This window comes from Indicator indicator, chromosome 14, assembly GCF_027791375.1.
Source record: "Indicator indicator isolate 239-I01 chromosome 14, UM_Iind_1.1, whole genome shotgun sequence".
Lineage (NCBI taxonomy): Eukaryota > Metazoa > Chordata > Aves > Piciformes > Indicatoridae > Indicator > Indicator indicator.
Genome location: NC_072023.1, coordinates 4,713,168 through 4,725,555, shown reverse-complemented (window position 1 = coordinate 4,725,555; position 12,388 = coordinate 4,713,168). Strand labels below are relative to the sequence as shown.

Below are 12,388 nucleotides of genomic sequence, written 5' to 3'. Positions count from 1 at the left end.
AACAGGGATAGTTTGTTCCATGGCACTACACAGCAGCAAGCTCAATTCTAAAAATATCCAAATAAAACTTTCTAAACCACAAAATACAGTTTGTACTGTAAGTGATGCAGCAAAATGTAGGTTATACCTAAAATTTCATGGTAAGTGTAGTGTTAACTTTTTTTTTTTCCCTGCCTTGTCCTCAGGGTAGCAGATACAAGAGGCTCATGTCAACAAAACTAACAAATAAGTTTACTTTCTGGGTTTTTTACTCCCTGTCATAACGAAATAGTGATCATCTTGCTTGTTCTTTTTAAGAGGACCTTTTGACACCTCAGGCATTCCTTTGTTACACACTGCTGCTGATTTTCCCTTAGGCAGAGGCTTCTTAGCTGCTGGGGCCAAGCCTGCATTGGCTTGCAAGTTTTTGGTTGAAGGCTGAGCTTTTGCAGAAGGCTGTGCTGGGCTTTTGGTCACTGCCGCTTTGGCTGAAGCCTGAGGAAGTCGCACAACAGATAAGGGAGTGCGCTCAGGAGCTCTGCATGGAGTAGGTCCAACCTGAGGGAGTTTACTGACATTTGGCTGCTTACTGACAGCTGCTGATACTTTTTTGCCTGCAGTTACCAGTGTAGGTGGTGACTTTGATGCTTTGCTAAGCGCAAGGGAAGGTGCAGAAGCTGAGTGTTTCAGGACTGAAGCGTTTTTCGTGGTCCTTGCCAGGTAAGGAGCCGTTTGTGAAGCTTTCTGAGGCTGCCGAGATGCAGTTCCTGAGGTCTGAATAGCTCTTTCAGAAGGAGGTTTTGCAAGGAGCTGCTGAGAATGTGCAAGCTTGGCAACAGCACGCAGATTTGTGGCAGGGTGCTGAGCAGCCCTCGGAGCAACAGGACTCGCTTTGGCTTTGGCAACAGATACAGGTTTGCATTTAGCAGGGACACGCTTCTGCTTTGAAGCCAGTGTTTCAGCTGCCCCAGCCAAGTCTGATGGCTGCTTTTTTGGCAGGGCAAGGTGTAGTGCTGGTGCTGGGGAACCCTGAGGCAGGGCAAACTTCTCTTTGGGAGCATCAGGCGAGCGAATCCGTTTGCGCAGTGTTTCGGAGTGGACAAGAGCTGCTCTCGTGCCTGCAGAGGAAGAGCTTTTGCTGGCAGGAGCAGAAGCTGGTGAGCTGTGTGCAGGAGACTCCAGTTTCTTTGAGGTGCCACCCAATGTTTTGAAAGGAGACTGCATGCCTCCATTTAACCTGGACCTGAAGGTCAGTGCCTTGGCTGTGGAGGATGGGAGTGCTGGCACTTTTGGTGATGCCAGGGCAGGGGACTGAGGACGTTTGGATAAAGCCTTCTTGGCACCGGCCCCAGAAGCTGAAACAGGAGTAGTGGGTTTTGCTGATTGCTTCTGATACCTACTGACAGCTGACATAGGATTCATAACAGGAGGCTCCTGAACTCTAGCTGAGGAGCTGGGGACACTGTCACTGGTGACTCCTTTCTGAAAGGCCAGGATTTTTTGTTCCAGTGTTGCAAACTGAAGCACTCGGCAGGGATCGTATTTAAGGAGAAAGCCTTGCAGGGTGTCCCAGCCTCCACCAACACGCACCATCACATGCTTGCCATGTAGCATCTGAGAATGGGGGAGAAGGGGGTGGGAGGAGGAGAAGGACAAGAGAAATTTCTGTTTTGTTTTATGCAGCATTATGCCTTCATCTTCCATTAACATCTATTGCTATTGGCTGGAAACAGAATCACTTTTCTTTCTGAGAAACATTTAAAAAAAAGAGAACTTACATGATAAATAACAGTTTATGCTTCCCACTTCTTTCATTAGATAGTTTATCCTGCAGAGATAGTCATTATGTGTGGGGAAATAATGAAAATATATACATATCAAAGACATTTTAACCATTCTGTCAGCATATTTTTTTTAGTATATGGAGTTCAGCATTCAGGTTTTGTTCAAATTATGGATGTCCTCATAACACAAACTCTTATGCCTGGCTGAAGAGCGTGCTCAACTACCCTGCCAACTATAAACCCCAAGCATTATCTTTATTTATATTGCAAGTTGTGCCTGAAACTTTAGAAACGAAAACAGGAAAGTATTAGCTTACTTATTTTGGTGTGTTTGTAAAACCAATGGTTGCAAGATACCAGCTGTGGGACCCCCAACACAAAAGGGGCATAGGACCTATTGGAGCAGGTCCAGAGGAGGGCCACAAAGATGATCAGAGGGCTGGAGGACCTCTCCTATGAACCCAGGCTGAAAGAACTGAGGATGTTCAGCCTGGAGAAGAGAAGGCTCCAGAGAGACCTTGTTAACTACATTTCAATATCTGAAGGGGATCTACAGGAAGGCTGGGCAAGGACTGTTCAGAAGGGCTGGTGGTGATAGGACAAGGGGCAATGGTTGCAAACTGCAGCAGGGTAGATTTAGGTGGTACATAAGGAGGAAGTTCTGCACAATGAGAGTGGAAAATACGTGAATAGGCTGCCCAGGGATGTGGTTGAGGCCCTATCAAGGTCAGACCTGATGTGGCCGTGGGCAGTCTGATCTAGTTGGAGGAGTCCCTGCTCACTGCAGGGGTGTTGGACAAGATGACCCTTGAGGGTCCTTTCCAACCAGATACGATCTGTGAATCTGCAACCTGTGACTCTAACTAGCCACACCTACTTTGAATAGGGACATAGTGTCCAAGCCCAAATCATTCTGGAGTGCTAAAACAATATCACAGAAATGAGGTATTCCACTTAAAAGCATTTCTCTCCCCATTATGAATATAAATTGGAACTACTTACTCGTATGAAAAGTATTTTATCTCCCAGCCTATAACGTCCCTCTGCTAAGTATTCGATCGAAAATCGATGGGAACAACTGCAGGGAGGATCTTCTGCTATATGTTTAACCTAGTTGTTAAAATTGGAAGCATTTGTTAGCATTTGGACAGAACCATGTATTTAACAGTTTACTGAGATATTTAAAACAAGAGACTGATATATTCATCCCAGCATCTAAGAAAACAGTAGAACTCTATTTCCTCACAAGAAAAATCTCAGCTACGGAGACCTTTAAAATGTAGACTGAAAGATTAAAAGAACAAACTCTAGTACAGACAAATATTTCAAGTTGCTTCAATACCATTTTCATTACTTCTTTAATTTTAAGTTATTTCTACTTTCCTTTTTCAGATTTGTCCATAACACTGGTGCACAGAAGCGTCAGTTCCGAGCCCCAGCTGTCTCCCTGGGCAAGCTGTTCCGGTGTTCCACCACCCTCATAGTGAAGAGCTTCTTCCTGATATCCAATCTAAATCTGTCCTTCTCTAATTTGAAGCCATTGCCCCTTGTCCTGTCACCACAGGCCCTTGTAAACAGCCTCTCCCCATCCTTCCTGTAGCCCACTTCAGTTACTGGAACGTTGCTATCAGGTCTCCCTAGAGCCTTCTCTTCTGCAGGCTGAACACCCCCAGCTCCCTCAGCCTGTCCTTGTAGCAGAGCTGCTCCAACCTCCTGATCATTTTCATGGCCCTCCTCTGGACCTCTCCATCAGGTCCATGTCCTTCGTATACTGAGGGCTCCAGACCTGTACACAGTACTCCAGGTGAGGTCTCCCCAGAGCCAAGTGGCAGATCACCCCTCTGGCTCTGCTGGCAACACATCTTTTGATGCAGCCCAGGATGTGATTGGCCTTCTGGGCTGCAAGCTCACACTGCCTGCTCACGTCCAGCTTTGCACACTGTCTGCTCATGTCCAGCTTGCCCTTCTGTTTTCTATTTAAGGAGGCTCACAAATATTAAATGAAAACGAGCCTGTGCTTACTGAGCCAGATCACCTTAGAGTTTGATTTAAAGCATGTATCCTAATAAATAAGGATTACTTACTGCCTCATGTAGCTCCCCGTGGTGGCAACATGACTTTGGTGTGCTAACAGGTGATGGTGGCCCAGAGGTCATCAGCAGTGTTTCTTCTAGCTCAATTTCCTTCTCTAGCTTGATTAGTACAGGAGGTTCAACTCCATAACTCAAATATAAAAGTAGAGTTTAATTGCTAATTTACCAAAGAAAACAAAAATAAACTGATGATAATAAACATACAAAACTCTGAGTGGCTTGACCAAATCAGTCAGAGGAATAACTGCCTTGATAATCCAAAGAGAAGCAGCAGCCCTGAGTTTCCAATAAAAGCGCTCTCTGGACATGGTCTTGGAGCTACCAGAGAAGGCAAGAAAAAACACTGCTAAAACCACACTATTTAGGTCACCTCCAATTAAGATAAATTATCTTAAAAGTTTCCAGCACTGCACTAGAAATAAATTACAAAGTCTAAATTTAGAGAAGGATCGAGATACCTGCCAAAAAGCTTAAAAAAAAACTAAAGACCTTCAGACTGTATTACTTGTTCAGTGAGTTCTTCCAAGATGTCCACACATATCTGCAGGTTCAAGGTAGCATTTAAACATTCAGCTGTACAAAGCAGTGTGGATCATCTCCTCTCCATGCAAAGAGTCTGAAGAGTATGTTTTCAAATATTTATATAGCACAGTGGGCCTAGAAAAGCTACTCATTACTTTCTGTGTGGAATTAATACTCTACTGCATTGCACTTAATGACTGTAGACTGTCTTTACTTTGTCTTTGCTTCTACTTCTGCTTCCTCAACTTCATTTTTCTAAGCAGGTGTGGATCACATACCTGGATACAATGCGTCCGATTTCCAACAGGCAAAGATAAACTTGTCTTGGATTCTTGTGCAAAACTAAAAAGAGAGATAAATAAAGGGAGTTACAGCTCATATTTACTGTGAAGAGGCCTGTGCAATTAGATACAGAGAAGGGAAGATAAGGAATAGGTGACTATAACTTTGCCATCATTCTACCCACAGATATTCTACCCATTTACATCATCATGGATAAAGCACTCTATGGTTTCCAGCTCTGATTTTCCAGCAGGATATTCCAGCTCTGTTCCATAAAGTGTTTAAAGTCATCCTAGCACTCTTGAAATCAAACTTCTCTCTCTCTCCTAAGAAATATAGCCTTTATTTGGTTTTAAGCTGTTCCTTCTTGAAGAGAACAGAAAAAGACAGAGATCTGAGAGCCCCCCTACCCCATGCTATATTCACATTTCACCCCTTCCTATCATCCTTCATGTCCTGCTCCATCCACCAAGAGGTTTTCTTCAGAATTTAGTATCTTTCTGAGGCTGTAGCTGAAAAGGATGGTCAAAACCCCTGACCATAAGAAAAGATAAATACTCAGATCGAACATCAGAACCTGGCTGTGATCACAATAAAAAGCAACACTATTTCAGATAGGTTAGCAGCACAGTTTTGCACTAGGCTTTGCTTCTCAAGGACTGTGCCCACATTAACCCAACTAGTGCCCAATGCAGAGTCTGCTTTGCACCCCTCAGTTCAGAGCAATTCTAGCAGCTGTATGCACTTGACTGTGTAGGAACACTAAATGATGTTCAGGAGAGCTGAAGAACGAGATGAAAGAGTGGAGTAATAGTCAAATGGTGTGAAGGTGATTGTGGCAGGTCCTCTAGGTTTTCTCAACAACTTTGAAATTAAAACGTTCAATTATTTCTACTGCTGCACTGAAGAATGGAAGAGGCAGAAGGAAAACAATGCCTGCTTTGGTTTCTCTTTCTTTGGTTTCTGAAACGACCATCTTTATGTGTGCAAAAAAGGAAAAAGAAACAAGGCCATAAAGAGGGAAAGAAGAGAGTTCAAAATCTAACACACAAGTAATAAAAGCCTATAAAAGCCTCAAAATTGGGATGCTTTTAACATGCTCTAAGAAGAGTTGTGAGAATGCTTTAGAAAACAAACCATCCTGGTGCTGCTTTTTCAGCCAGCTAGGAATACTGCCTAACAACTCAGAAACCAAAGGCTGGGAAGAAGGTCATTCAGTTCCCCTCAGCTCACATCACATGGCACAGTTCTTTCCTCCACCAACATCAAGTAGGAAAATGGGAAAAGCTGTAGCTGCAGTTTTCCTGTGATGTGACATTTACATGAAGAAGTCTGACTTTCTTCACACTGTGCCATCGCAGTATGCAGCAGAAACTGGAATTTCACTCTGAAACCTAATGAGCCAGCTCTGTCTTTACAGATGAAATCTCACCTCTTTCTGATGTTCAATTTGATATTTAAAATGACTTTGTTTTAAATAAGGCTGAAGTGTTTCCTAAAGCATAAGCTGACTGAAGTCAGATGTTCTTGTTTACATCATCTACTCCAGTCTGTAAGTCTACTTTGCAAGGTAAACCTAGAATAGAAAATTGATCCAAAAAGTACTAGAGGTAATTTAAATTTTGTGTCAGCTGTGACAGAAGGTATAATTTGCCTAAATCCAGAAGAGAAAAATCCACATATACCCCTAGCATTTGTTTTTGTGTGATGTCAAAGGGCATCTCATGATGTCTGCTCTCCCTTTCTGCTGTCTCAGCAGCCACTTGTTTATGTCCTTCACAGCCATTCAAGCTTTTCAGTAGGTGCTGCTATATATATCCCCTGGGAAAAAGAATTGTCAAATTGTCTTTCCCCTATTAGGTTGATAAAGAATGGCTTGGAATTTTGGTGGAGAACATCAGGGGAAAGAATGTTTAATGAAGAAGGCTGCTCGGCTGCTCATTTTGACTGCCAAAAGAGTTCACAGAAGACATTTATGCCATAAAGAAAGTTTGTGTCAAGAGTTACAGCCAGACTTCAAAACACTTCTTGGCTATGAGGGAAAGCCACAGCATTAGGAAATCCTGTCTGCTTATCTCAGGGAGGCTGAACAGGTTCTAGTTAGCCATCCACTTACAGGAACTAAGATGCTTAAGCAATACAATTCATACCAGTTGAACTGAAAAAAAAAAATATTAAAACTAATGTTCTTATAGATCAGTTTACTCATCTATTTTGCATGGCTCTGAAAACAAACAAAAAAGATACAATCACTAGTTAAATCAGAATGAGACAGACACAGGTGAGGATGTTATCTCAATCAACTATTTCAAAAGATGACTTATCCAGCAGAGAAAGCATGGGCAATTCAGCTAGCAGGGAGGAGAGCTTGAAAGAAAAGCAGTTCATGAAAAGAGTGCCCTCCCATTTAAATAACATTGGGGTGCACAAACTCTTCCAGAAAAACCTGGTAAATATTGGGACAAATTCATTTGATTACTAGAAACAAAGGTACTTTAAAAAAAATATTAATATTCTGCTGGTAGGAAGATCTTTTGCCTTTTATCTAACAAAAAACCCTGCAAACACCACAGCAGTATATGGCTTGTCACAGAAAGGTTTATGTGAATTAATTTTTACTGACATAAGAGACTAGTAGAAGAGCATTTCATTATTTACCATGTGATGAAAGCTCAGTTCCCCTTAATTAGCAGTCAAAACCAAAAATGTATTCCATCTGGAAGTATCAGTCTGGACGCTGTTTGACGTAAGGGGCAGGCTGTGCACTGAGGCAGGCACAGGCACAGTTGGCAAGATTTGTAACTATGTTGTGAAACGGGAAAACACAAACGGTTTAGAGCTGTGTCAAGTAGGTCCTGAAGTAAATGTTAATCACCAACAGACCATTGCCACTTCAGGCACAACACCCTGCTGTAGTTACCAAATATAGCTGTCATGTCATTATTCTGAGGGCTTTCTTGCACCAAGACTGAGCTCCAATACCAAATAAAGGATCTTATTGTGAGTTGACTCCATGGCCCTTGTGGTCTTCCCGCACAGGGAAAGCAAACCCACGCTCTTCTCCTCTCTGCTTCTCAGTGGGCCTTTTACTGAAGGGAAGCATGTGAGTTTGCTGCACAGCTGTCACTCCCCTCATCCCACACAGCACCTTGGAGAAGTTTGGAAAAGCAACATGCAAGTTAGAGCAGTCACCAACCTGATTTTTCAAGGTTTTCACTTGCACGCTGCCTTAAAATAAATAAAAGCATTAATAGCTTACATGAGACAGGCACAGTCATAACAAAGAGATCTCCCCCACCAAGTAGTTATCTACACAAAGATCAAAGCAAGTCTTAGAAAAACACAGATTTACCTAAACCTTCAGATTCAAAGAGATAAGTCTCATCAACTCCAATGGCCCTACACCAGTTAAGAAAGTTGGCTGTATTATCTCGGGCAAAAAAAGATCCTGATGGAGCATCCTTCTTACATGGAACTTTTCTCATAGGAAAATTCTGGCAGGGGAAGAAAACAAAAAGTACATTGTGCACATCAACATTGCCAACAGATTCCGAAGCACATTTGCAAAGGGAAATAAACCCTAAACTCAGAGTACAGAAACAGTGGTTAGTGACTACTTTGTGTTCAACCCACCATGGATTCTGTTAAAAAAGCCAGGCTAATCTTGACAGCATTCCAGCTTATCACTGTAAGCTGTCACTGAGTGAATGATCCTTAGCTCAGCAGCCTCTCACAAAGCTGCCCATAAAGTTGCTTCCCCATTTCCCCACATGCTGGGGTAGAATTCTTACTCGTGGCTTCACAGGTCTGGATAATAATTACCCCCTTCCCAAGCTCTTTTTACAGCAGCAGAATGAGCACAGCTAGACAACTCCAAATCACCTAAACTATACTTAGCTGCTAGATTTCAACATTTTACAGCATTTTAGAGTCTGTCTTAGGAAGCAGAGGGAATGACAAGGGTGCAAGGAGCAGTTTCCTTTACAGCAATTCAGTATTTATTTGTTTTTAGATTGATATCTTCAAAACTAAAAAAAAACCCCACAGTTGAGGATACACAAGTTGAGCATCTTGCCCTCTCTAAGGCCAGCAGCATTCATATGGCTCTTGTAGGAACACCATTTGGCATCCTAAGATTGCTGTCTTGTCCCCCTCCATTTAATAATAATTTTAATATTAGTAATTTTGTTACCTTTGGGTCAATATCCATCATTTAAAGCTATTGTTTTGTTAGATAAAACAGGATAAAGTTAAACACAAAAAAAGGTCTGGATAAAATGAAACAGTTCCTCCTGCTCCCAAGGGAAACACCATCAATCCAGGCACATTAGCTGGTGATCTACTACTTGACAAATGGAGGCATTGCTGTAGCTACAGAAGTCACCTTATACACTGAACATATGCTACCTGAACCAGGGTTACACAGTTTCATAGTCAAAAAAAAAGTGACAGATCAGTATTTTTTTATTGTACAAACAGATTGGAAGCAGCTTGAGCCTGACATTTCAACCCACTGAAGATTGGCATTTCAGAAATGCTGCAGCCCCTTCTCCAGGTACATCTCATTTGGGATATATTCTTGCTGACCCATACACTAGAGTTCAGCCACCAGTTTCTGGCACAAACCATATCACCAAGTTACCAACTCACTGATTTCAGGGCAACAAACTCCACACTTGGATTGGCCCTTGCTCTGGCAAGATTCCTCCTGAAATCAAGCTGCAAATTCAGTAAGGACTTGAAGATTTAATTAATAAATCAAGTCAGTAATTTGTTGCATGAGGCTAGTTTACCCATTCTATAAAGCCACACTGTTGTTAGTCAGCCAGGACACATAGCACACAGAATTCTATTTAAGTAAGTCTCACTAACCTGCTTTTCCTTTTACTAGTACTTACAATAAAGAGTTTATGAAAAAAAAATCACAGTGTAACTCACCCTTAAATTATTTGAGCTACAGCATTTTTTAATGGTGTTTTGAAGAACACCAACCAATTGGCAGAGCAGTACCCCATTATCCAGTTCTTCTAGCAGTTGCTCTGCTTTGACTTCTGTTCCTAAAAAAACAGGTCAATATTAAGAGTTATTCCACAGAAGGTGAAGAAGCTTCAGATGGCCTTAGAGGCAACTCAAACAGCACTCCAGACTGAAAATTACTAGACATGTGTAAGTAAACTATAATCAATTATCCACTTAATTCCATTTTAATTAGACTAACAAGATTCAGGAATATAAATCAGAACACTTAATCATCCTCCCTCTAAAAGGTGGCAGCTTATAAAATCCAAACCTAAACTATGCATTTGCATGCAATCCTCCGAGCCATTCGTACTCAAACACACCAGATCATAACAGTAGTAAAGATATTAAGTGTCAGCATTGTCTGCAGTATTGGAAAGGGCTTTGAAATTCATTAGAGAGTGATTTATTTTTAACCTCACCCAGCAAGCCAGACAGCCAGATTGACAGATCTTCCTTCATGGGCTCCAAGGTTGCTTCGTGCCGCACAGATATCCACTGGTCATACAGGCACACGTCCGCCAAACCTGGCCCATGTCTGGGAGTCAGAGGACTTCGAGGACTTAAGGGAAGATCATCTCCAAACCACACCTGCAGAAGATTTCAGCAGGCTCTAACACTTGCAGCCAAATGATGAAAACCCACAGCTCTGGATCTGTTATTCAAGAGCCGATTCCAGATACACCCAACCAACACAACAGCAGCCGTGAATGGTACTGCTCTCAGCAGTAACTCCTGCATCTGAAGTACTACTGCATCCATTCCCTTGACTTCTTTGGATTTAGAAATTACATACTTTCCTGAATGTTAAAGTCATGCATAACATGTAGGGTGGGGTTTTTTCATTTGTTTGCTGTTTTTTTTCACTTCAACCCATTTTAAATAATGAAATCTGGAGTTTATCACCTAATTTACTACAGGCTACTGATTGACTAATCAAACATTTCAGAGGCATTTTGTGCTTAAATCCTTAAAATGATGATGATATGAAAAAAGGAAACAGATTCCCATGCAAGAACATAACACACTTCTTGAATATGAATCCTCAGCATTTCTCCTAAGGGCTGTATGTTTTCAAACTCAAAGCTATCTTTACATTTCAAGAACAGGACAAACTGAGATTTCATGTATGAAATTCACAAAGTCTTGCTGGTATTCTTAACTACCTTCAGCTCAGGAAGTGTATGTGTTTATAAAATACATTTCTTTGTATTTTTCAAAAAACATCTCTGAATCATCAAGCAAATTTTAAAATAATCTCAGCCTTTGACTTCAAAAGTGTCTCTAGGACATTCTAGCATTTCCTCTGCTTCAGGGTAGATTTTTGCATTAGAAGAAAAACTTTTATACAGGATTCAAGCATTACAAAAGGCATTTACCTGAATTGCATTCTGCATGGTCACCTGCATTCACATTAGTTTCTCTCCCTGGGAAAAGAGAAGAGAATTTTTAATAATGTCCCTCCTGCTTTCATTATAAATCCCAAGAAAAACCCACAGTTTTGGAAAAATAAGAACAAGTTTAAACAGGAATGGAGTGGGAAGGATTTTAGTCGCTGAGGTTTTCATCCACTATTCAGTCAACTTCAGTTCTCTGCCCTTAAATAAAACAGCAGTTATTACAGCACAAAGCAGCAACTAAGCTCATATGCATAAATAACACTCAAAGGTTTGCACAACTTCGGGAAGCTCTTTGCCAAAGAGAATACTTCTAACCATTCCTGGGTTTAACAATGCTGGCACTCATCCTTTTCTTCTAGGCTATCACAACTGAATCTTTTACATGTGTGCATAGACATATATGCATCCTGAGTTGACATAACACACTTGGAAGATTATGAATATCTTCAAGGAAGGAAATAATTTTGGAGAATGAAATTTCTTCTTGCCTACATACATACATACATACATGAGAGAAATCAAGGGGTTTATTAATTTGTTGGGATTTTGACTTGCCAGGCAGTTAGCAAACACCGATGTCTTCAAACAATTATTGCAGCAATATGGGTTTCAGGACAATTTCCCTGGAAAACAATCCTTAAGGAAAGTTTTAGAGGCAAGTTGGTCTCCTGAAGCCCACCCAGTATTTTCCAGCAATGCTTTTGATCGTTGGCAAACTCAGCACAAACTGTACTTTGAGCTGAGGTTTTCCATGTAGGTTCCAGGTCTAGAGAGATGCACAGTATTATCAGGTTACCTGCATGCACATATACCAGAAAGAACTTCCTCAGCATAATACTCCACAGTGGTAGTGAAGGGCATTACAACCTCAGGTTGTGTCCTGAAGCCAATTAAAAACAACTTTCTTGCTCCATCACTTAAGAGCTGCATTAAAATTTCATTTTACTGATTAAGCTGGAAGCCAGATGGCAAGCATTGTCAGACAGTTTTAACTTTTCTGCTTTCCTTTAAAAATAAATAAGTTCCCTTTCCAGTCCCAAGTGTTTAAGCTTTTTACAAGATGGCATTCTTCTCTCCTCCTCTATCTGTGGCACAACCTGCTCTTCCTACAACAAAAGGCCAAATAGCCCATCACAGAAAACCCAATTCTTGCAAAAATTCTCCCCTTTCCTTTTACCCAAAGAGCAGAATGGTGCTGTTACCCACCATTTTTCACTCTCACTGCCTTGAACTTCACACTCTACATAGGACCATAAAGGTCAAGAATTTCAATCAGCTTACCTCTATGACCAGTAAACCAGCAACCACT

The 12,388-nt window shown here is 41.4% G+C and overlaps 1 protein-coding gene across 1 annotated transcript; it reads right to left on the bottom strand.

Moving 5' to 3' along the window:
* Positions 1-231: 231 nt before the first annotated feature.
* Positions 232-11,088, bottom strand: GAS2L3 (growth arrest specific 2 like 3). The gene is made up of 8 exons (XM_054386899.1): positions 11,059-11,088; positions 10,102-10,270; positions 9,599-9,717; positions 8,013-8,154; positions 4,657-4,720; positions 3,848-3,986; positions 2,766-2,873; positions 232-1,593 (listed from the first exon to the last, which is right to left on the bottom strand). The coding sequence occupies exons 1-8, from the start codon at positions 11,086-11,088 to the stop codon at positions 232-234; spliced, it is 2,133 nt and encodes a 710-aa protein (XP_054242874.1).
* Positions 11,089-12,388: the final 1,300 nt, after the last annotated feature.